This window comes from Magallana gigas, chromosome 7, assembly GCF_963853765.1.
Source record: "Magallana gigas chromosome 7, xbMagGiga1.1, whole genome shotgun sequence".
NCBI classification, from domain to species: domain Eukaryota; kingdom Metazoa; phylum Mollusca; class Bivalvia; order Ostreida; family Ostreidae; genus Magallana; species Magallana gigas.
This window is the reverse complement of record NC_088859.1, coordinates 11,624,214-11,648,154: the sequence shown is the minus strand read 5'-3', so window position 1 is coordinate 11,648,154 and position 23,941 is coordinate 11,624,214. Positions and strand designations below refer to the sequence as shown.

The 23,941-nt window shown below is 34.0% G+C and overlaps 1 protein-coding gene across 4 annotated transcripts; it reads left to right on the top strand.

The window, feature by feature from the left end:
• Positions 1–937: 937 nt before the first annotated feature.
• Positions 938–23,146, top strand: LOC105338525 (probable G-protein coupled receptor B0563.6). 4 transcript variants are annotated; one of them, XM_066066910.1, is made up of 3 exons: positions 939–1,095; positions 12,092–12,190; positions 20,223–23,146. In XM_066066910.1, the coding sequence occupies exon 3, from the start codon at positions 20,245–20,247 to the stop codon at positions 21,268–21,270; it is 1,026 nt and encodes a 341-aa protein (XP_065922982.1). In that variant the 5' UTR covers positions 939–1,095; positions 12,092–12,190; positions 20,223–20,244; the 3' UTR covers positions 21,271–23,146. The 4 variants fall into 4 exon arrangements, with proteins under 4 accessions (XP_065922984.1, XP_065922982.1, XP_019927082.3 ...); XM_066066912.1 differs by lacking the exon at positions 12,092–12,190 and having other exon boundaries at positions 938–1,095; XM_020071523.3 differs by lacking the exon at positions 939–1,095 and having other exon boundaries at positions 12,010–12,190.
• Positions 23,147–23,941: the final 795 nt, after the last annotated feature.

The window sequence follows — 23,941 nt, the reverse complement described above, 5'->3', positions numbered from 1 at the left end:
ACTGTTATCTACACGTATTTAACCCTATATATATATATATATATATATATATATATATATATATATATATATATATATATATATATATATATATATATATATATATATATATATATATATATATATATATATAAACGTGTAGATTGGTTTTTTCTATGCTAAATAACAGTTTATAGCTCAAGACATGAAATTTAGAAATTCGAGGAAGATCTGATGGCTGATTTATTGACCACCCAGCCTCCTTAATATCATCATGTGATTGTATGCTGTACACGCTTATTGATCTTATGTATATATCTTATGTATAGTCAAACTTGACATCCAACAGTTTGTGATTCTGCTGTGTACGTAGAAATGTAAATATCTTCGTATCTTAAACCATGGGTTGGTTATGATAAGACCCCTACATTCATATACTTGTAATTTCTTATTGATATAAGAATTGAAAAAGAAATACGCTTTTCTCTAAATTAAGTACAGTGATTTGAAAAAAAAACCGAGCTTGTCAAACAATAATATCCCTAATGGAATATTAAATAATTTTAACAGTGTGTCCGATCTTTTTCTTAATTTTTAATTTTTAACGTTATTATCCAGGCACTTTCATGTCTTTTTCAATGCAAAAAACTTGGTTTTAGTTGTGTAGTTAAATTTAACAATACAAGCTAGGGAGGGGGGGGGGAGCAAAATATTGGAATTGAATGAACCATTCATGTATATTTAATAATATTGAATAATTAAAAAAAACCTGCATAAATATCCTGGGAAAAAGTAAAGTACGACCAACGTATACCTGTATACAGTATGTATATACATGAATGCGTGTATGGTTACCTGTTATACATCATCTTCCACTCCAAGCATAGACTGGTCCGCTGTCATTGATTACGTCATGGAACCCAGTCAACTTGTAACGTCACACAGAGAATAACAGCGGGACACCCTAGCCGTTGCTTACTTGAAATGAGGTTTAATATTTAAGTTATTTCTTCTAAACCCAAATTCTACAATTTTGTTTTCATCAACCTCGGAGTTCCAATTTGAGGAGTGATGGGGTACAAGAGGCGGAGCTTGGAATGTTAATTTTAACCTCTAGTTAGTCTTTTTGAAATGTCATTATTTTATTAACTATGACTAACAGCTATATTTAACCACAATGGCCAATGCATACCAATTAACATACTGGTATATAGACACAACACACAGGAAACGCTTTGAATGTTTTCTGAGTGTTTGATTTTATCAAAATAGATTAGCCTTTAATGCATCACGGTGTTTCATCAGAGGCACACTTCTAATAGGGTGGTGAGTATTGGATAGGTATAAATTATATATGGTGGCAGGGGATAGTTTCGAAGGAAAGACCCGGTCAAAATCAAGATTTAGGGGCCAAAATGTAACAGGGGGTGGTCCATAGAAAAAGTGCAACTTTTTAGCGTTTTGGGTTTGTCCTTATTTTAAAACCCTTTATAGGCATTTTATTCTTATTGATATAAGATGCAGGGTTGAATTTGAATTAACTGAATAATATTATACCATTTTCTTTAAATTTTCTTGAAATTAATTGATAGCCATGCAGTTTTATGAAGTTTTAAACCCTTAGTTTTGATAAGAAATTGCTAAATATTGTTCTTTCTCAAGCTAAAACAGAAAAAAAGTAGCTTTTATGGCTAAATATATATTTTACATGTGCTACATGTAAATTATATGTAATTACATGCAATTCTGAATAGTTAATATTTGCATTTTAAGTCATTATAAACAATTTTAAAATGTCTGATTGTCAAAAAAGCACCCCCCACCCTTCAATTTTCTTCACCAAAAACCCAAAAATAGCCTTTGTTTCACATTTCTCTTGATAAAATCTCATAGGTACACAAAATTGCTCCCATTTAAAACAAAACACATATGTCTGGTTTCTTCTTTATTGAAAATATATCAAGAAAAATTGAATTTGTGTGCATTTTTTAACCATTTGTCATTTGCATGTATTCCGTCCTCATGATGGGGGTGTGGTCATGATGTTCAAATTTGGTATTTCTTTATGTGTAAAACATGTATTTCAATCTTTTTAACAAATAAATCTAGATCTTTTACTATTGGGTAAAGAATAAACAGAGAAATTAGGTATCATCATCATCCGTTCAGCATATTTGGGAAATGACTCCTCGGGTAAGATGCCCGATTGCCATTTTCTAGGTACCTGTCCCTTATGAAGAGATGAAAGTGAAGTTTTGTGTTCCAAATAAGTTACTTTTATGTTCCAATAGAGTTTTTAAACCTGTTAATACCATTTAGAAACAAAAAGGTTGATTGCAAGGAGTAATAGTGTGTTTTTTCTTATCCCATTTGCAGGGGGATAGGTGATGCATATGAGTTGAATTCTCCTATATGTTGTTACTAAATGTGAATATTTCAATGTTTTTACATCAGATTTGGATAAAGGTTTCTTGTTATAACTGATTTTAAAAGAAAAAATGTCTTTTGGATTGAAAGAAGTCATGATACATCTTGAAAACCTTACAGAAACAGGTTAAGGTGATTCAGCCGGGAAAGGGGGTAATACTTAAACAGCCATAACTTTTTTATTTTTTAATGAAATCAGACCAAATTTGAAAAGTTTTACTCAGAATTGCATGAACTTTCTGATTATAAAGTGTTTTGGTCAGAGAGAAACAAACTCTAAAAGTTAAAGGTGGCAGGGGATAGTTTCGAAGGAAAGACCCGGTCAAAATTTTGAAATAAAGGGAGAACCTGGGGTTTGGCTGGTTATTTGAGGGGTATAAATTGGTAGAATATTTATTGCATTCATTTTGTGGATAGAGGAGCTCATGCCAATTTCATTGATATATGACACTTTAATACTGGTAGCACTTTTCATCAGATATGGAATAACAATGCGAAACTGAGGCCATCATTTTCACTTGAAAAGTAGGGTGGGTTCAGAACACGAAATGTCACTCGAAAAGAAGGTGATTGACCCCCCATCAATTGGTGATTATTTGCATGGGTATACATTAAGCTACAAATCCTATGGTAGTTTATGGCAGTTGCTCGGGACTGGAGCGTGGTTCTGGACCCGTGAAAATGTGAAAAAAGGGCAATTTTTCAGAAAATTTTGAGACCGTCCCTGGCTGTTCTTTATAGTGCTATATGTAAGTTGTACTTGTTTTATTCTGAAATATTTAAAAATTCTCAAGAGTTGGGACCATGTGTCCCCTGCATGCAAACCAATTTTAGCAAATTTAAAAATCCACTGAAAAATTAAATCTCATATATGAGCACTATCTGCCTCACATTTCCTCGACCAAAAAAACTATCCCCTGCCACCTATGCTAATGTTCTGTTTAGACAAACTCTGCTTTTACCCTATTCGTGATCATTGTAATAACCTTCGACTCTCATATATCTATATTCATTAACATTAAGAATATATCACGTAATTAGCTTTGAGGTGTCTTATCGAATGTTTCTAGACTCAACTGGCGATAAAATTAATTGACTTTATAATTCAGTCATATGCAGGAATCTAGCGGTCCAAGTAGGTGTGGGGGAAGGGGGGTCAAAACGTTCGGACCCCATGAAAAATCAGACTGGGATCTAACAGGGAGCGAGACTCTATTAGATAGTTTTTTGTAAATATGATATTGTTTAGTCACAGGTGCTCGGGAAAAACTACTGCATTACTAGTACATTTACGTAATTATATTACCATCGTTTTACGTCAATCGGAAAATAATCTCTGCAGTCGGATCAATCAACTGCTGTTGAGGCGAGGCCTTGCAAAAAAATGGGGTCATGCTAATTTTGAGGTCGAAAGTGAGGTCAACCCCCATCTGAGACCGGGTCGCGCTGTATAGGATTTAGAGTATCCACTTTACGATTAGGACACCTTCAGGAAAATACGTTTATCAATAAGCTCAGTACCGACTGCTTGTATAATTTATCGTCGGTAGGGGAATAGGGAGAACACTATTTATCATTCTTAGCCTTTTAAAGTTCTTGAAATATTGATGTGTGCAATTATCCGATGCCAAGTGAAAACCATAGTCGGATATTTTCTCCCCAGCATCACGGAAGTCTTGATACAGATCTTCCAATCAAGTGATGTACGCAAAGGAATTCGGTAAACATTAACTTTCAAAACATCAGATAAATCAGACATGTCCCATCATTTACCGGTAGTGACGTTCTTTGACGCTGTTGGTGGCTTTGACAATTGTCCGACAAAAGCACAAGTACCATTACTGTTTATGGCAGAGATTGAATTGCCGTACATCATAGGTCAGATAATTCATTAATCTGTCTACTGCGGTAATTCCCATCAAGATAATGTCCTAGGTATTAAAATCTTGCTAAAGTATTTTAAATCTCTCAACAAAAGCACGAATACCATTATTGTTCAAACCTTTGTGTTTGAACTCTCGTCTGGACGTTGCTCGACCTTATAAGCCACGCGTGTAGTCTGTTTGACAGAAGACCCTTACAATATCAAAGAGACCTTTACATCCAACGCATCTAAACATAACCCCAGGCAATCTCTTGTAATTCATTAGAGAACCATTAAATAGTGCAACTAAGCAATTATTTATTGAAACTGTGCAATTGTTATTTTTCAATGGTGTTTCGGATCTAAAAGGCGAGCAAGTAAGGTAAAGCATGCAACATGTGGTCTATTTCATTGTAAAATAACAAGTAATTGTTTTCCTAGAAAGTTTCATTTTAAACGTTATGGTCACTAGCTAATTAAAGCTAAAATACATAGAAATCCTTATTAAAAGATACAGCCATATACATGATTATGTATAAAATGATACATAATTAATATGCGTGTACATGTATTTTACATAGAAATATTTAAAATCATGTTTTGTTTCAAAATAAAATGTACTTATCAACCTCCACTAGCGCGTTAAATACACACTTGTGATTTGGTTAAAGCTGCATGAAGCCTGAATGCTTTGTTTTGTGCACAAAGACGTCTTCAGATTTAGAATGATTTATGGGTATGATAGGTACTAATAGTTGATACACTAGCGTACGTTGTATGTTCCTTCTAATTTAATTAGTCGTCCCTGATGTGCTTCAGATTTCCTTGTCTCTTAAATACAATGCAGTCGAGTCGTTGAATATTACAAGACAGATCGCCGTTACCTAGGCGATATATAGTCAAAACCAAACTAACAGAAATCGAAATTTGAATAAGACCGAGACAATTAAGTAATAACAATTCACTAAAATCAATAACAACAAAAATTTTAAAAAGATGTATTTTGCTTGCTAATCCGAACGACTTTCATTACCGCGTCCGAATTGTTTTCATTCTGATTAAAATCAGATCCTTTGATCCGCTCACGAAGATCGAAGGATCTGATTTTAATCAGATTGAATTATTCTTGTATTGTACATGTATATGCTGGTCCGCTGCACTCTATGCGTTAAACGTCAATAAATATCAATTATAGTAAGATATACTTCTAATCTGGCATTCAATATTTCTTAACAGGAACGTAGCATCAGGGGGGCCTGCCCCCCCCCCCCCCCACACACTTTTTCTCGCAGCAACAATTTTTTATCATGGAGTTGCCCCCCCCCCCCCCCCGCCCCACTTTTTTAGGAGTATGTAAATAAATTGATATGAAAATAAGAAAATGAGGAGTAAAATTGAAGTTATATAGTACGCCCCCCCCCCTTCACCCCCACGGATTAGGATTTTGAAGATTTTGGGAAACTTTTTTTTTTTTTTTTTGCTTGCTTGTAAAGATTGTTTGGATGAGTCTGCCCCCCCCCCCCCACTTTCAAAAACGATGCTACGTGCCTGCTTAATACAACTTGAAGGCTTACATAGTAGATGGACTGATAACTCCGATCAGAGAAGTTTATACTGTACATGGGAATTATACAGAAACGTTGTCTCCATTTGGCGAGAAAACAGTAGTTCCCAGTAGGCTTGCCAGCAAACCACATTGAACCTCGGTGATACGTTTTCTTTTTAGACGTTTATGTCATTAAGGTCTTCCGTTTCCAACGGAAGACCTTACTATTATTCTGAAAAAATTTCAAATTTCTTATTATTTTTTTTTTTCTTCTAGACGCCAACTTTGATCCTTAATATCTCGCTCGTTTGTTCACCGATTGTTTTGAAATTTTCAGGACTGATAACATGCCGCGGGATGTTGTCGTTGCATATTTTAATTGAGGAAAATCCTCATTCGGTTTTGAGTTATTCCCCTTTTAGTAAAATTTAACGACTTCTTTTGTCCAGGGGGGTTTAGCTATAACGATGGCTGGCAGAGTCTCAAAGATGGGCTGGTTTGGAAGCTAATACATTGAATTTGTGCGAGATATATTTTATTTATTATTTAAATGCAAATAAAAGGGGTGGTATAGATGTTGAAACATAGGCAAGAAAAAAATTCAAAAAAATTCGCGTATTTTCCGTGTTAGTTTCCTACCTGATAAAAATTTGTTATAACATGTATTTTAAAAGATCTTGGTCTTACCAAGACCTTTCATTCGGTATACAGAAAAAGGGGCTGGCCCCTATAATTAAGGAGTTAAATGCGTCAAAAGTTTCTTGTCAATAACTTGTAAAGGAATAAAAATTTCTAATGCATTATTGAAGCAAAGTTGTAAAGAAATTAATTTTGAATCCTTCCGTGGTATTCAATTTAATGTTTTTGTAATTTATAGGCAGTATTTGCAGAAACAATTGTTGTCAGTTCGGTCCATTTTTGTGGGGGTGCGCACGTTTAGGAGGTTATGAAAGGGCTTTTTGTAATGCACTAACTGATACATGCAGCGCGCAAAAATAATTCTACATAAAATTCCCAAATGTTTTTATTCATATGTACATATTCATTTCATAAAGATGAACGTCTTTGACCTTATTTTTGTTGTTTGTTTCATAACTGTGCCCCTTTCTATATTTAGATGCATTACGAGACTCAGGTAACCGATCGATAGAAGAGTCGCTAGCTGTATTCAGGCCGTCGCCTTGACGACAGTGCATATGCTTGTAGAGCTGGACGTACACATGTTTAACGCCCCACTGTGTTACTGTAACAGAGACATTTTGAATTGTTTCAGTACTGGGAGATGTGTTAATTAAATGGTTCGAATGCATGGTAATTAAACTCAACTTTTCTACAGTACGTATACACGGCCGTCATATAAAGCACAATGTGTATTACTGACATAACAAATGTACGCTGGCAATTTAAACGAACGCGGGATTGCTCCCGATAGAACATTTCTTTTAAAGCAAAACAAAATACTGATTTCCGATGGATATAATATTATCATTGTGGAGATAATTTTAAAAAGTGAACTTAATATTCGTATACGATAATATTTGAATCCAAAGCCGCTATTTTTAAGTAACGGTTATTAGGGATACATGTATTAATTATGACTTGCCCCGCGTTTCACGTTTTTTACTTGCAATGCATCTACAAACGAAAATACCAAACAACCTTCGGCAGCAATTTATAAATAATTTATTACATACTAGTACACAATATTAAAGAGATAATTAAATAAATTGTGCTTTATAATTGTACTCGCTATCTTCCGTGGAAATAATGGCATGGAAAAAATGTTGTTCAATGTTCATCAAAAACGATGTAGCCTTAGCAATCGAAAATAATTAACAAACTGTATATTGATAGATTGACACATTAACAAACATTCAGACCCGCAATGTATTTTTTGCAAATTCTATAAAATGTAGACTCAATAAGTTAATTTTTCCGTTTGGGGTATTTTGAATCACATGTGTACGCTATGTGTACATGTACATATAGATTAATAGCCATATAGATAAACACTTTCAGTGTTGAATTTTTAAAAGATATTTTGTACATGCAAAGCAATCCAATGCAAGGGCTATTAAATTCGAACAATGTACATACGATAGGGATCGAACTGATACTGGTTCTGCTTGTTCTACAAACAGCGAATGAAATGCGAAGTATTAGGGTGTTATTTTTTAAACAAATAAGTATTGCTCTCTTAAAACCTTGCATTACTAAACAAAGTATTTCATCGGAAGCATTATTAGTTACCTTAGCTGCATATATGTAGCTCTCCTTCTGGAAAAATTGAGTACCATCCGAAATTTTTCATAGCAATAGCTTTCCAAAAAGCTTGCCTGACTACCCAAATTTATTCAATGGAAGCATGCATGTATCAATTAGACTATCTTATAAGAAATGAAATTTAATTTTCGCTGCGGATCACTGATAAATTACATGTATTAAACTGAACGTGCAGAGTTTAGAAGCAATTTCAATCTTTTTCTTCGATCGAGTGCATGTACCTGTATATCACTGGGAATTAAATCATTTCATTATTTTAAATCATTTTAGGAATGTACATGTATCGAATAATCTCAAACAGCCAAATTGAAAATTGAATTTGTTATATATTAGATGCAAAATCAAAGACATTTTGTTATTTCTAACCATATAGGAAAGGATATTCAAACACGTACATGTAGCATCGTTATTTGAAAGTGTGTGTGGGGGGGGGGGGGGGGGGGGGTTTAGGTGGGCAGCTTCATCAAAAAAAAATCTTGACAAGGAATTTAAAAAATGGGGAATTTTGAAAATCCTAATCCGTAGGTGGGAGGGGGTATTTACATTTTAACTTCAATTTAATTCAATTAGAATTACTTTATTTTTTGGTTCCATTTATTACATGCTCCGACAAAAGTGAAAGATCCATGATATCTCTATTTATTATATGACCAGTTAAGAAAATAGAGTGGGTAAGACCATCTACACATCATGTGCTCTGGCCTAACTTGGACTCGCCCACTAATCGGCGAGCCAAAATTATGAATGAGACGTATTATGGCGCGAAGTCTTTCTTTACCATTCACGCAACACCACTGGGAGGGTGTCAACTAATAACTACATATATTATACTTTGGATTGAATGTTTTAGAAGAAATCTATCGAATTAACATACACACTTAATTGACTAACAATTGTTAGATGTACATTTACATTTGTACACGCGAGTGAAACCCTTTTCCAGATGAATGAAATCGCCCAATTGATCGAAAATCGGGTCACACGTACCCCACTTCGGCGAATTACTTGTACGTAGCCCCTCCAGTAAATATTCCAATTATATGAATTTATATTTGTTTTAATTAATCCAAACTGATGATTCTTTGTTAATGATGATAATCCAACACCAACTATTACTTACATTGTACTACTTAGACAATGTGTATCATCTTGCGATGACACCTCCCTCTTTTTTTTTGACCTTTCAAATATGGCAATCTATTTTTAAATCAGGATTACACACGTGCAATGTGAAATGCCCTTTTAATTGAACACTCTTGCTCATTGTGCTTATTACATCCCATATAACGTTTTCATCAATTATGAATATAAATGTTGACACATTAAAGATGCATCCTCAGGCAATTATTAATTCAAACTTGTGGGTCCCCCCCCCCCCCCACTTTTTCTCACAGCAACTAATTTTTTTAAAATTTGCTTATAAAAAATTGAATTATCAAGGATGTAAAAAATTTATATAAAATTAAGGAAATTAGGATTGAAATTGGGAGTTTTTTTTTTTTTTTTGCTTGTCAAGATTTTTTGGATGAGTCTGCCCCCCCCCCCCCCCCCCCACACACACACACTTTCAAAAAGGATGCTACGTGCCTGCATAAAGATAACAACATTCAAGGGCCTTCCGTCATTTTCAAGCCATGATAAACATGATAAAAAGGACTCTCAAAATAAGAAAATAGACGCAAAGTAAACTGCATTCATGGCATATGTTCACATTGTATGATGTGTCTCAAAATTCCTATTTTGGACTCGTCCACTATAACTACGAAAAAATTAATGAATGAGACATCCTGATTCTGGCGCGGAGTCTTGTAAATGAAATTTCCATTGATCTGAATGGATTTTTCCGTGAGGGTCGGGGTACTAGGTATAAAAACAAATTTAATCGTTCAAAGTTTTGAATTGTTAACAACGATATATCAGATCGAATGTTTTAGAGCGATTTATAAATCCAAAATACAGTCATTTTTAATCTGTTGACGCGTGAGCATATGTATTAAGTAGGCGGGCATCCCTACACCCTATTAATTGAAGACAAATGAAATCGCGTCCAGCAGAACTCCCTGGCATTTTAGTGTTTGTTATTATAAATTTATGATTTTGTTTGTTAATAACAATTCAACATCAATTATTAATTAACAATGTACACTCTAGTACGCTTATACACAGTTTTGTTGCGATGACCCCCCCCCCTCCCCGGACATTATACCTCTTTTTAAATCAGGATTACACACGTGCTTGCATGTGCAGAAGACAATCTGGAACTTAACTGATAACTATATCATCTCTTTGGAGATTTATTTCTCCGTAAGCAAATACGTGTAGTAACTGATACATGCAATTGTGAAAACCATAGAGGAATGCATAATCTGCGCATAATAACTAACTGCTTGATGCAATATTTCTTTTTTCCAACATGTTTTAAGTCAATGATAATATGAAAATATATGCTTGACTTCATATCGGAAATTACTCATTTTCTTTATTCCTCTTTTCAATAAACAAAACAAACCAACAGACCAAATTGATCCAGATAAATAAATTATCAAAAATAAACCTAAAAAACAAACTACACTTTCATCCTTCACCCACAATATTGCCTTTTCGATATTTGTCATCGTGGTAGATCCGTGTAACAATCTATTAAGTAGGTGCTTGCACGACATAGAACCGGCCCTTGCTGATCAACGTTTTCATTAACACATATAAAGGAAAAAAAAAAATTTAGATTTTTTCTTGGATTTATTTTGATGTAAATAAAAAAGAGAAGAAATTAGTTCTATAATATATATGCGATGTAAATCTTTTTTCCACGCAATATTTCGTATAAAACAACGAAGAGTAGTATCTTGAAACTTCATTCAAAATTTGATTAGACCTTTAAATTGTAAAATGCTAACATTGAAAATTGTGCCCGATTTCTTTTTTTTTAAGAAAAAACTTTATTTAAAAAACTGATTCTTTGAGACAAAATAAATAAACATAATCAGTTTGATATTCTCTAAGTGCAGTTCTGTAGCTCTTAGTCTGAAAAAGAATCGGATGGACGACCTAGGACCCAGATCGTCCATCCAAATTTCTTGAATATTGCCATTTCTTTCGTACGCGGACGCATGTTGGCCGAATACTCACCAAGACTAAATGGTTCGTATTTTAAGTTTTAACTGCGTTTAAAAGTATTATTGGAATTCCGATAATTTTGAAAATGATTAATTAAATAAAAATGGTTAAAATTACCGTCAAATTACCGGCATCGGCCTTCCCCATGCGCGAATCAAGAAGAGTAGGGTGAGGGTTCCAGACCCCAACCCAACCCCCGCAAAATTTCTTTCCATTACATGTACAATAAAAATTACAAAAATATGCCTCGGACATCCCCAGGCAAACTCAAATAACCGTCAGACACTCAACCCCCACCCCAGGAAAATTTTTCTTATCTGCGCATGCCCCCTCCCCCCCCCCCCCCCCCCCTCAAAAAACAAAATTATTCTTCAGAACCCCCTATAAAATTTCCAGGATCTCCGCATACATTCTAAAAGATTCATTGGCCCTTGCTTTCGATAAAAAATGCGAGTAAAATGTTTGGTCTTTTTACGTTCATACCGGGCATACCCACTGTGTGATTATAATCGTCGTCCATATTCTGTGTATACTGAGTCAATTATGATGATTCGATAAGTTTCTCAAAATAAAATGCACATGCAAAAAAACAACATGCGGCGAATCAAACTTCAGACAACTTTTAAAGATCTGTATTTGCTTATATACATGTACTTTGTTTCTTTTACACAGTGTTTATACATCTAATATTGCACCATGGTCAGGTATCAATTTTTATATTACGTCACAAGTATGACGCAGCTATGACGGAAGACCTAATCGTTGCTTGCAACGAGCTCGTCTCTAGTTTATATTTATGTTTCATGAGGTGCTCATCCTTTTAATGCTCCCAATAATCTTATTAAGCAAAGATGCCCTTCTGACGTCTATTATAGAGTGTTATTGATAGTGGCTCAGAAAGGAATAGGGCCACACAGCATCTGGAGTTAATTCTCGACATCCTCTCCAGCTCTCGGCATGTAACGGGACAACAGGTAAGTGCATAATCTTCAGAGATTTCTTTTCTTGATACTAGCCTGTCTTATAAATATGTAGAAAACTTATTTTGATGACATAATCATGTTTATTTCCTATGCTGTACATAAGGTTCTAAGGTACCCATATAATATTGTGCTTGTAAATATGTAGAAAACTTTATTTTGATAACATAATCATGCTTATTTCCTATGCTGTACATAAGGTTCTAAGGTACCCATATAATATTGTGCTTAGGTGGTCGAATAGGTCCCACAACGCTTAGATAAGAGTTCTCAAATTTGATGCCAATTGTGAAATTATATTGAATTGTGAAATTGTAAAAAAAAAGAAAAGAAAAAAGACACCGCCCTAGCTAAGAATGTGATTTTTATATTCTCGTTGAAGGTAAAGGATTCTTTCGTGGTAAACTGGGCTGCATGATAACTTCTCAAATAAAATCTGCGCTATAAAAACATCGATACTCCTCGCGGATAATCGTAGATGCTACTTTAACGTTGTATAATATAAGTGTATTATACAGGAAGTTAATTCCAGCTGAGATTAGTACAAAATTAGTTCAGTGCAAGAGGCTTCCGCAAGTGAACCTTAAACTCCACATGGGTTTTCTGATAGGTTGTCTTTTGAAAATTTAAAATCATTCTTATTTACTTGCTGGTCTTTCTAAAATAATAGAATGTTAATTGTGATAATAATTTTTATACAACTAGATTTTGATCCGTGCGTGCACGGGTTGACATTGCATATCTGACATTTACGAAATAGGTACATCGACACAGTTTATTATTGACGTTTGCATACCAACGCTATAAGCCTAAAATAATGGTATTAATTTCACTATACTTTCCTTAGTTTGATAAATCTAACTGTGTCTCGTGAAAGGCACTCACCACAGTTAGAATACCTCCCTTATACCCGTAATGTAGCAGAAACGGAACGATTTTGGAGAAAGTTAATGAAGTTGCCTTGAAAATAACAGTCAAATTCATCACAACAAACCTTTTTGAGAGTGCAAATACCTTTTAACTAAAAATTTTAATCCATAGAATGGAAGAATTCAACATCTTTTCACCAACGTACACATATTTTCTTTGTAAAACTGGGTCCGTAGGACAGTATTCATTTTTACGATAAAACATATTCTATCTTCACTCTTCTAACAAATATATAGTGTAACTTTTTTGCATGTAAACAAATATTTTTTGTCATCACGAAGACAAAAGTAAGTACTTAGTTGAAAGGTATATTTGCTATTTCATACTTTCTCTCATAAGAAATCATTAATTTATATGAACAGAATATAAAGCAAAAGTCCAATGAAAATTTACCCGTATATGTATTATCATTTCTGAGTTTATTCATGCAGATGTGATATTGTGGAAACATAAACTAAAGATCCCGTTAGCGTTAATGTATTGCGCAAGCGCAAGATTGTAAAATCCAAAAAATCCAGGTGTTTTCCGGGATTTTTTGAGGAATTTTCGTTGATTATTAATTAGCGAAGCTTACCTGAGAAAAAATAAAAACAAATTGGTAATCTTCAAGTACCAATGATGTTTAAAATATACTAAACAAAAGACAGTATTCTTCCGATTTCTCGGTATTAAAGACCAAAAATTCGAGTCTATTATTTTAATATAGTAGTATAGATTAGTTGCATACTATAATTTGGAATGTCTGATAGTAATTTAGATGCCACTATAACTTAGTTAATCTCACTGTTGCGTCACCAACAGTTCATGCTTTCTACAAGTATTAAATATGTTTGTAAAAATCTCAATGCTTCATAAAATCAGTTGTATAAATAAATGTCTAAATGCCACTAAATATTTGGACGGTCAATGAAGTTTTATTGCTTTTTCCTACACACGAAAGAACCCGACACTCTGTATATAAATCTAATGAATGCCTTCAAAAAACAAAATAAAACATGACTTAAGTAACAAAAAAGTTAGACTTGTCATAAAGCGGTACCGATAGACTTTAGAACATTGTTATATACATGTACCAAAAGAGTGTCTGTGATAAACAGACGGAGTACACTCACACACTCTGAGGTCAATGGGTCAAGCGAGCTATGTAAGTGTACATGTACGTCTCCTTAAGTCCGCTCCTACCCTGGCCATGACCCTACATGTGGAACCAATCAATGACCGGAATCAGTATACGCGTTCTGTTGGTATACAGGAACTATGCGCGGTACATGTACGGTGCCAACACTAATTTGCGACATGCTATTGTCCTCGTGCCATCATTTGGACTGCGTTCAAGGTCGTAGCTGCTACGTAGGGCTACGTAGTTGAACGGAAAGCTAACCTAACCACTACGTAGATATTCGTAGCCTAAATATTTTATGCTAAACATCGAATTCAAGATGGCCACCTTAGTTACCACTTTGTTACAAACACGAAATCTAATTATATAGTGATATTTTATTCCTCCTTTAAGTTATAATGAATCTTAACATGTATATTTCCGCTTGAAATTAACAAATTATGTCAATGTAATAAGTCTTTAGTTGAATATTTCCAACTTCAAATCAGACACCTAGCGGCTAACCTAGCGGTCCGTTCAATAAACCTAGATATCTACGACCTAGCGGCTAGGCTAGCAGCTACGATCTTGAACGCAGCCCTGGTCAACCAATGATATGCTTCTGAGAAGTCGTTCTCTGAAGATTGCATATAAGACATCTGTAAGTCTATCTTAATTACGTATGGGTATTTTTATTTTTTTTAATTTTTTATTGTATTAAAAACTGTAAAATAAATGTTCTCTAGCTTATTGTAATGCTACTAAACAATGTACCTTTGTGTGAAAGATTTGCGAACAGCTGGAAAAGGTCTATTGAATCGCAATTACATTGTCTACGGTATTAAATAAATAAAGGACTGCCAGTGAACTCATAAACATTAATCAATGCGACCGAACTCGATTTCATATTGTACTATACTGCATAATTTTTTCTTACAGATCTTACTATAGATTATGTCTGGTTACTAAAAACAAAGATATTTTTTCAGGGTCTAGGATCATATATATTAGACTTAGGGTATCTCAAATTCTCAATTGTTTTGTATCATTTAAATATGTATATATAAAACATACTTCAACAATACAAATAAAAGAGGGGTTAAATGTTTGTCTCTTTGAATTATTGCGCATTTTGTCTTTTTTTTTTTTTTTGGATTGAACTTCATGGACAATATTTTTCGCCTGAGCGATAAACTTTTTCATTTTGCATGATCTTTTTGAACTAAAATTGGCCATTTTTGAATTGCTATAATTTAATTAGCCTTCTTTCAACAGGAAAAATCCGGTTATTGAAATAGTGAAAAAGGTGGGCTGCTGCCAAAAGGGTACCCCTAATTTACGGATAACTCTTCCTAAAGTTTTCAATATAGAAGTGTTTTGCATATGAATTTTATATATAAGACATGTGCATATTACTTGGATTATTATTTCAATTTTTTTGCAAAAATTAGCAGCTGTTGAACTTGTTTATAGCAAACTCCTGTTGTATGAATAACTCCTTCTAGAAAGTTGTTGTTATGCGGATCAATTGTACCTATATCAGAGAATCCATTTTTTCTTGGATTTTGATTTTTAATAATTTATGAACAAAAAATATTTTGCCAAAAAAAAACCCCCAAAAACAAAGTTCAACAGGTGTTGTTGAACTTTGTTTTGGGGTTTTTTGGGGCAAAATATTGTGTACACTATACAGAGTACCCCATTTCTCATGATAGGTACATGTATTGTCGGGGTTGACAAATAGATTATGGATACTGTTCACACAAAAGAAAACCCGTTTTCTGTCACATTAACAACTTTTCTCTTGTTTCAATTAAGAGCTTCATTTTAAAATATCAAAAATTTTATAAATATATTAGTAAGACAAATTAAATTAAAGAAAAAGATGAACTTCAGAGGTAGAATTCTTGCAAACTTTGGCTAAAGCAATTTCAAACTTTTATAAGTGCATGGCTTTACGCTGAAAGTCGGTCAGGCTCGACCTCTTTTCTGGAAATATACTTCTTAAACAGGGTTTACATAATATATCTCAAGCAAACCACAAGATATTAAACAATCCTAGATTACATTTTGAATATTTTCCATTTTTTGATAAACAAATAGAAGAGACCTGTGAATTTGAGATGGTTTATCCTGGTTTGGCGTTACGGGCCGCAGCGACTTTTTTAACTTTCTTTTTATTGCGTAAGACATACAGCTCATTGCAGACTTGGGGCTATTAACAATGAGCCGCCTCATAACAAATCAAACAAACTGACAAAATCAATAGGCTTATTGTGCAATGGGTACGCACGAATGCACAAGCATCATAAGCATTACATTTTGTGCAGTGAGTAAGCGCAAAAGCACAGACATGCAAAAGAAAATAAACTAAATAACATTGAGATGGTGACCAAACTAAAGGACACTGCTTAAATAATGGACAATAGGATTAAAAGCATTTCAGAGAATTTTACTTTGACCTTGACCTAAAAGTTAGAAATTTTCCAGCTGGCATAAAACATTAAATTATAAAGAGATCTGCTATGACCTTCACATTGACTTGGTTCAAATTATAAAATCACTGCACACCATTAACCTAAACGCTGTGTTAATGCGAAGTAGGAGCCAAATAGGGCCAAGTGGAGAGTATATATATGCTCTGAAAAAAAATTGCGTGATTCAATATGACCTTGACACTTGACCTACAAATATCCATCAAGCTCACTACATACCCTTTGATCGTAAGCACTCTGTGAGTGAAGTTTGAGCCAGATTGGACCAAAGGGAGAAAAGATATGCTCCAGACAAGGGGGTTTCATATAATAATCCTATGACTTTCATATTTGACATTGAAACTTGGTTCAAGGTCCCTGTAAACCCATTACCCTAAAGCTCTACTTATGTGAAGTATGAGCCAAATATGTCTAAGTGGACAGTATATTTGCTCTGAAAAAAGAATTTTTGCGTGATCCATTATGACCTTGAACCTTGACCTACAAACTTCATTTAAGGTCACTGCACACTCTTTTACCATAGGCACTATGTGAGTGAAGTTAAAGCTAGAACGGACGAAAGGGAGAGAAGATATGCTCCAGACAAGGATTTTTCATATAATTCTGCTGTGACCTTTACATTTGACCTTTGAAATTGGTTCAAGATCACTTCACACCCATTACTCAGAAGCTCTATTGATGTGGAGGAAGAGCCAAATAGGGCTAAGACAAGTGGAGAATAAATATGCTCCGACAAAAGAATTTTTGCGTGATCCAATATGACCTTAACCTACAACTTAATTCAAGGTCACTGACTTTGACTCTGTGAGTGAAGTTTGAGCCAGACCAAGGGGAGAGCAGATATGCTCCGGACAAGGATTTTTCATATAAATCTTCTATGACCTTCAGCTTCGACCGAGAAACATGATTCAAGGTCAGTGCACACTCTTTACCCAAAGGCACTCTGTGGGTGATGTATGAGCCAAATTGGGCCCAGAGGAGAGAAGATATGCTCCGGACAAGATCTCGGACCGACAGACGAATGGACAGTCGGAAGGACGGACGGACAGACTGATTACTCTAGGCCCTATTTAACAAATATATGAATATTCTTGTGCAAAGGGTATGCAGAAGGTGACTATTGAACATTAAATTTTGTGCAAAAAATTAGCACGAATGCACATAAAAATAACATGTCAGATTCCAAAACGTTCTTGTGCAGTTGGTTATATTAACATAATCATTCAAACATAAATTTTATTATACTGCTAGAAGTAACTATGTTTTAAAAATAGAGCTCGCTATAAAATAATTGCACAGTTGCGTTGTTATTTAAAAAAAATAGGAAAAGAAAACATTTTTTACGACATCCCTCTTGTAATTAAAAAAGAAACTATTATTATAGACAAAACGCGCTTTTTATCTTATCGATTTTTTTGGAAGAAAAAGTTGAACTCGGCATTAAAGATGAAAGTTTGTTGATGGTTTGATAACTTTGAAAACATCTTATACAGATTCCTACAGTTTACTTCAACTAAACTAGGTTAACATACAGGTAAATAATCATAATAATAAACAAATTATTATACACACGGAGCCTGTATATATCGATGTATATAAATCAAACCCAAACACATTTATGACACCTTTTGCACCTAAGAATACTTGTATTTGATCGAACTCAAAGTTGCGTGTCTAATAATTAATTGAATGTCCCTTTGCTATTAACGTTATTACAAACATGTTTTGAAAATGGTTCTTCATCATTTAGAAAAACGCTTTATTTATGAAATGTCGCTTGAAAACTGTCAATTATTAATAGGCCATGTAAGTGGTTCTAAATGGGTTTTAGCTGAAACGCGATCTTCCAATTTACCGATTTCAATGTACAGTAAACCTCGGTTAAAGCGAGGAATATGCACTGTGTTACCTTATCTATATCCGCAATTCATAGTGTGGATATACATAGATTTAATATTCTCATTTATTTTTGATGTAATAGTTAATCATTGCTATTAATCACGTTAAACGAAATAAGATATTAACAAGAACAGAGGAGCAAGATTTATTTTTGAATCGTAGTTCAAACCCTGCAACTTTCGATTACAAAATTCTTCTAATAAGAGACTCGGTTCAATCACAAAAACTGGAATTTCAATTCCAATTACGACATTAGCTGTTGGTCTTGTAGTTTGAGTACATGTATGAAATTTTAATGATGTTTGTAACCAAAAAAATGAAACTTTTTTATATCATAAAAACATATAAGTATTGAAATTTTTATGAGCACCCTTTGAAGATTGGGCGATGAAAGAAAAAAAATTAGTATCACTCAAGACAAAAAAATCCAGGAAAGATGAAAAGAATTTCAATACCCACAATCAATACAGAATAAAAAATTAAATATCCAAATAGCCCGTTACCAACGCTATCAATAGTACTAGTGTTTTATTTCCGATCGAATACGCGAGTTCGAGTTCTTATAGTCCTTAAACAAGCAACACGTGTACGAGATTTTGAGTTTAACATATCCATCGCTACAATTGTATACTGTAATCATTCTGCTCCTGGTTATTATGAATCCAAGCGTTCATCTAAAGCGCTTCTCCAAATTGATCTCTCGTCACCGAAATCATTTGATGTTTTGCTGACGTCCATGTATAGAATCACCGGCTATTTTTTAATTATTTCCCGAACTTAAGAGGTAAGATTAAATTTTGCTGCTATTTTAAGAGACTACGAAATATTCTATAAATTGAATGATCTTGCTGTAGCACCCGAGATACACGTACATGTAAGGTGTTGCACATCGATCTGTACATAAATGTATGGGCGCGTCATAGCGGTATTGCTCTGTCTTTATTTTTTCAATAAAATATCTACCGTGAAATAGTGATGTGTTTCAAGCAAAGATGCTAACACTACGAATTAATGACAAAAATAAACTTTAATTGTTTAATTAAATTTTGATTTTTAAAAAGTTGAAAATCAATAAACTGACACATGTACTAGTAGTCAGAATCCCACTTGGTTCAGATAATTCGTGAATTTGATACTTTCCCCTTCGGCTTTAAATCGTTCTCCCATTTTTAACATCAAAATCAAATGCCTTTCATAATTTACAAGAGCCCATGTTAATTAAAAGAGCGGGGTGTGGAAAATAATTTTTAAAAATTCATTCTTGTGGCCTTCTTTTAATTATGAATAAACAGGGGGGTTTTTTTATCAAGAAAAATATATTCCTATTATACATATACCTGGTAACAAATTATATTTATTCAACTTTTGTTGGACCTGAAATTGACATGTTATAAGACATTTAATAATTTCTTTATATCCAATTTCGCGCATATTTAAAAGCTTAGCCTTTAAGAAATGACAAAAGTCCTGACATGACTTCTGTCGTGACGTAATTCTGTGGCAAGCTCGCGCGGAAATACGCAATCGCACCAATCACTTGCACCCAAATAAGATAATATTCAAATGAGCTGACAATGTAATGTGTTTGTTTTCATTTTTACAGCTCATCCGAAGCTGACAAGACAATGAGCAACATCACAGAGCCGTACAGCGTCGTTGTCAATTCAACGCAAGCCGTAACGAGCAGCCCTCCGCAATCTCTGGAGGACTTCATCGAAATCCTGTGCAACAATTACATCGCACCTGTTATCTGTGGAATCGGGATCATCGGGAATATTATCAACTATGTCGTCTTATCTAACAGGAGACTGAAGAAAGGATCGTATCTTTACCTGAAGGCTTTGACCTTGTTTGACCTAATGGCCTTGGTGTTTTCCATCCCCTACATGGTTGTGGGGGTCCGAAGTTCGGACTACTTCTGGATGTGGTACTCAGTGTACATATTCTTGCCCATGGTGAACTTTTTCACCGCGTGCAGTGTTTGGATTACTGTTGTCATGGGGATCGATAGATTTATCTTCGTCAAATGTCCGACCTGGTCCCGCCGGAGGAACTGGAAGTTGAAAACACAGATCAAAATTTTCGCAGTTATAACTTTCTCCATTATCATATGTGTTCCAAAATTGTTCTGCTACGAAATTATCGAAAATGGACCGACAGCTCGGATCCGGGACTCTGAATTCCGCCACAGTCTGTTCTTCCGGTACACTGAGATAGTATCTACCGGCGCCCTCCACTTCTTTCCGTTAGTCATTTTGTCCGTTGTAAACACATACCTTGTGAAGAAACTTCAGTCGGCCCGCGAGATTAAAAAGGAGATGAAGTCGTTGAACTCTGAACACGAGACGGAGTGGCAGAAGTCTCAGCAGACCTTTACCGTCACCCTGGTCAGCATAGTCATCTTGTCCATCATCTTCATCCTCCCGGCGTCCATCGTCGACGTGGCGACGTTTGCCGATCCTACTTTTACCCACCTTCGGACAATGAGAAACTTGTCAAATCTGCTGCTGTGGTGTAACTTATCGTTTAACTGTTTCTTGTACTGTATATTCAATAGACAGTACCTCAAGGTTCTGAGGTACGTAATCGACAGAGGTTGTGACCGTGTGAGGCGCTCGCCAACACGGTCCACCGATTTTCAGATGGCGTAGAATTTTTCATGGAAATGTTTTTTGTGACTATCTAGACTCTTCATACAATGTTGCTTATTGCGTTTTTCTTACAGAAATAGAGCGATCGACATTTTCTAATTTGAGATAAATAAAAATTTGGAAACAGATTCTAAATACAGAGACATATTCTTTATATCATACAAAGGAAATATATGATTGTGTAAAACTGTATATGGTACAAAGAGAAACAGAGGGATTTATCAGAGCTTTGTATTGTTAACGTTTGGCCAACTCCCCGCCCGTTTTAGGGTTTTTTTTCAAAAATCGCCCAAAATTAATTGAATTATAGTATTTATTAGTTGTCTTGATGTTAAAGAAAACTTCACTTCATACAAGAAGTTGAGACACGTGGAACCAATACTTTGCCATTTCACGAAATGAATGAATCAATAATAGAGTGCTTAATGAATAAAAATCATACACCATGTAAATACTGTTTCACCCTAAAAACTGATTTTTAAAAAGAAATATTTATAATACTTTTAATTAATGTTAGCTGTAGAAATTTAGATACATGTATTTCATGAGAACGTTTTTCAACTATGGGATTGTTTTAACATAAGCTTTAAGCATTTAAATGTTAAGACAAAAATTATATAAATTACCCATGAAAATGTATAAGTTTACTTTTATAACGGACTCACTGACAGGTGATATAAGAGTTTCATTGTAACGTCTTATGATGCTATATGTATCTGAAATCATCGAACAATCTCCTACAAATGCAAAGTTAACAAACAAAACAAAAAAACAAAACAAGAAATTTTATCGATGTTTGCCGTTTGAAATTTTGGCAATCACTGTTTTAAAGCGAGCAAAAAAAGCAAAAAACAAACAAACAAACAAACCCTAAAACAGAAAAGACCATACGATTTTAGGGAAAGTGCTATAGACGATTATAGGGAAAATGCTATAGAACGATTAACGAACGAGCATCTTGCAACCCATGTGCGAGAATTAATCATGAACTGTAGACCAGCTTCTGTTTCGTTATACCAAAAAATGTCATTAAAATGTGTTTATCCTTTTCACATAGGTGTCTACAATTCATTTCCTACTGTTCTGTCTTGCTTCATATAAAATTTTGGTCTGGTTTAATAGATAGAACTTTATTTTTCTATTTTGTCGTCTTTTGAATGATCGATGAGAATCAAATATCGTCCCTATTTTGTACATTATCAAATGATAGAATTACGTGACTTAATATTTTGTCGTCTTTTGAATGATCGATGAGAATCAAATATCGTCCCTATTTTGTACATTATCAAATGATAGAATTACGTGACTTAATATTTTAGACGGACTAACCCAAAGCAAATGTTTTACAAAATAATAATATTTATCGAAACGAGGAAAAGAATTTTATGAAAAAATACGATAAATATTTTATAAAGAAAGAAAAAGGAAAATGCAAGACTTAATCATTTTGATGACCGATATTTAGTGCATTAGATATTAACATCGTTCTCAAACTTGATAAGGGACGAAATAACGTTTTACCCTTAAATGTAAAGTTTGTTTTGTAATCAAATTTTGTATTTCATATTCCCATTGAAGTATGGTTTAAGTGATCGAGAATAAAGCCTATTGTCATACAGTACATACTAAATACATGTAAAACAATCCTTTAAGAGCGTACATAAAATTAATTATTATATTTGATTATAATAGTTTAGGAAATTATTTTACAATTGATCATTATGATAAAGAGTTTTTATATCATTGATTTATTTTCTTTTTTTATATATTCTTGGAGATATTTCATTTTTACTTTTCATGCATATACATTCTAAGACTGTTCTTGATAGGCATATGTTTTGAAACACTACGTATTGAATAAAGTTTTTATAACGATTTAATGCATTTATTGGTTTGTCGCTTGATGATAAGAAATTATAAAGGTTCAACGCCAATTTTTAACAGGACAGGGGTTCAGCAAATGCATCCGTTAATAATATACATTTACCTTGAATCCTCAAAGAAGTGTGCTCCCGTTTTGCTCACATTTGAAGTTTTGGTATCCAGCAATGAAAATGTTCCCGTTTTGCTTACATTTGAAAATATGGCATCGATACATGAATTTAGTATTGGAAAATACACTGTTAAATGCAATTAATTCAAATTCATGTGATAAATAAACCACTGTATCGAAAACGAATTGGAAGTAGCTCAGAATATAAATAGACAAAGATAAACTCTTGGGCCTAAACAAGTAGCGTGTAGGCTCCATTTCTAACCTCTGCAAATTGTGATTGACTTAAGGTTCTCAAGTCCTCAGCCTCAAAGTATTTTTTTCATCATTAAAACGTTATTTATCATTCAAACTTAATGAAATAAAATGAAATGAAATTATTTGATGATATCCATCCATTTTATGAAGCTATTGCAGTTTTGGCCACGATGGATATAATGGAATAAATATACAAGTTTAGATCAAATTAGTTTTAAAAAAAACGGTTGTACCTGTGCATCGGTGCCTCAATCTCCTCTTTCTTTATGAAGTTCCGGATAATTTAAAGTTATCGAACATTGCTGAGGATCGGAGATTATAAAATGCTGCCGTGTTCGATTATTACAGAGTGTCCCAGAATATCTTATACCATTTGAAATTCCTATAAATTAAATAACAATTGACCAAAAATTGTAAATT